This window comes from Epinephelus moara, chromosome 19 (assembly GCF_006386435.1).
Source record: "Epinephelus moara isolate mb chromosome 19, YSFRI_EMoa_1.0, whole genome shotgun sequence".
In the NCBI taxonomy this organism is placed as follows: Eukaryota; Metazoa; Chordata; class Actinopteri; order Perciformes; family Serranidae; genus Epinephelus; species Epinephelus moara.
The window spans coordinates 14947518-14949644 of record NC_065524.1 but is presented as its reverse complement, the minus strand read 5'-3'; the positions used below and the strand labels follow the sequence as shown (position 1 = coordinate 14949644).

At 40.3% G+C, this 2127-nt stretch overlaps 1 protein-coding gene across 1 annotated transcript in view; it reads left to right on the top strand.

Moving 5' to 3' along the window:
* Positions 1-2127, top strand: part of memo1 (mediator of cell motility 1) — a 9850-nt gene extending 7723 nt beyond the window's left edge. Inside the window, exons 7-9 of the mRNA XM_050071753.1 lie at positions 284-360; positions 675-779; positions 907-2127. Of these exons, the coding sequence (XP_049927710.1) occupies positions 284-360; positions 675-779; positions 907-1038 (314 nt within the window). The 3' untranslated portion in view covers positions 1039-2127. The remainder of the gene's footprint in view (positions 1-283; positions 361-674; positions 780-906) is intronic.

Below are 2127 nucleotides of genomic sequence, written 5' to 3'. Positions count from 1 at the left end.
ACTTATGAGCCCTTAAAGTTGGGGGACTGTGTGAAGAAATGGTTGTAATTCCTACACGGTTCATACTACATTTTTGAAAAAAGCCTTAAATGAAAGCTGAGAGTCTGCACTTTAAGCAGGTATTCATTGTTTCATTTAAAACCCATTGTGGTGGTGTACAGAGCCAAAATGACGACAACTGTATCATTGTCCAAATATTTATGGACCTGACTGTATGTGCTCCTCATTCCCAACGCTTATCCCTTTAAGGTCTTTATTCATGATGTCCATTTCTCTTTTGAAGGTCAACGGTTCCGCTACACATACTATGATGAATCTCAAGGGGAGATCTACAGGTCTATCGAGCATCTTGATAAAATGGTAACCACAGAGATATATTTGATTCAAATGCGAGATCATTTGTGAAATGAAATATGTGAAGATGATCATATGAGCCAGCCTCATTGTATGAAGAACGTGTCATTTTGGATACTTTGTGCTCGTAATGTGAATTTTAACCTTAAAGTAAAGTAAGTTAAAGTACAGAAGAGCAGAGAGGATATAGGTGTAGATTTTTCTTTTGCTTTCTTGTGATCATAAAGATTGTTTTCTCGAACACTTGCTTTCCTTGAGATCAAAAAATAACCAAGTGTAAATCAAACTAATAATGATTACATGCATTGTTTTCTCTGTAGGGGATGGGCATTATAGAACAGTTGGATCCCATGTCTTTCACCAACTACTTGAAGAAGTACCGCAACACCATCTGTGGGCGTCACCCGATTGGAGTGCTTCTAAATGTAAGTACCACAGAAGAAGAGACTCACCAGGAACCATACATTTGTTAGTGAAGACATACACCTCCTGTCATTAGAAAGAGAAATCCTTGTTGCCTGACAATAGTCTGCTGATGTTACTGTCTTGCAGGCTGTGGCTGAGCTGAGGAAGTCTGGTTTAGAAATGAACTTCACTTTCCTGAACTACGCCCAATCGAGCGAGTGCAGGAACTGGCAGGACAGCTCCGTGAGTTACGCTGCCGGGGCCCTCATCGCTCATTGAGGTCGACTTCACAGGGGCCACTGCAGCGCCGCCGCCCTGCCCTTACTATCTATCGCCATAATCTGACCCAGACACCCTCCCTCTCACCCCACCCACCCCGAGTTACACCCACTATTTGCAGGAAGGACCTAGACACTCAAAGCCAATACAGTCTTCTTTCTCTGTCTCTCCCTCAGCTCTCCTCCGCCTTTTCTCCACCCTCCTCTCAGTTTGAAGTGTGTCTCAGAGCTTTTGGTTGAAATATTTTGCTTGAAGTGCAGTTTTGAGATTATGTAGGAGCAAATGGTCAGAGGAGAAAGGAAGAGTGCGTATTAATTTGGCTCGGAGTAAGCGTCGGGAGGGGAAATCTCATTTGGGTTTAGTCCCATTTTGTTTTCCTGACAAAAACAATGGATTTCAGTTGTGATGATGCAGTCTTTACATTTGGGCTCTTGGCAAACTGCTCATGTAATTTGCCTCAGAAAAGTAATGGAAATAAAACTGCAGATCTTTATGGAGCATACTGAAATTTTGCCAGATGAAAATGAAATGAGTGTTTTGACTGACTGCTTCAAGCTACATGCGACTTTAAAACTTTGAAAACAGTGTCATCGGTAATTACTACCATTGCTCAACATATGTTGTAGTTGCTAACAAAGGGCTGCACCCAACAAAGTTCACTAACCCCCTACTGTACAAAACCAAAAACATTATTACTCAGTTTATTAAATATTATCTTTTATTCATATTTTATTCCTTTTCGTTTCTCCCTTTTTTAAGTAGTTTTATTAGACGTGATAGTATTTACTCAAGTAGTGTGTAGATTTGAACTAAAGCAGTGTTGTCGGTGAAGCTCTAAAGCCATCCACATGGTTTGCCCAATAAATTAGTGTGTGCAACACTGCTTCCAGATTCCAATTATATGCCTGTAGCATTATATATGTTTTGCAAGGGCCAGACTCCAGTTGTGGGTGCTACAGAAATGTAATCAAAGCTGGATATTGTGTAAATTACTCCAACACTGACACCTCTGGTCTTTGTTTACATTTGCCACCTTGAATCTCTGTAGTTATTGAACTGAACAAAGATTTCTTTTTTTTTTTTTTTTTT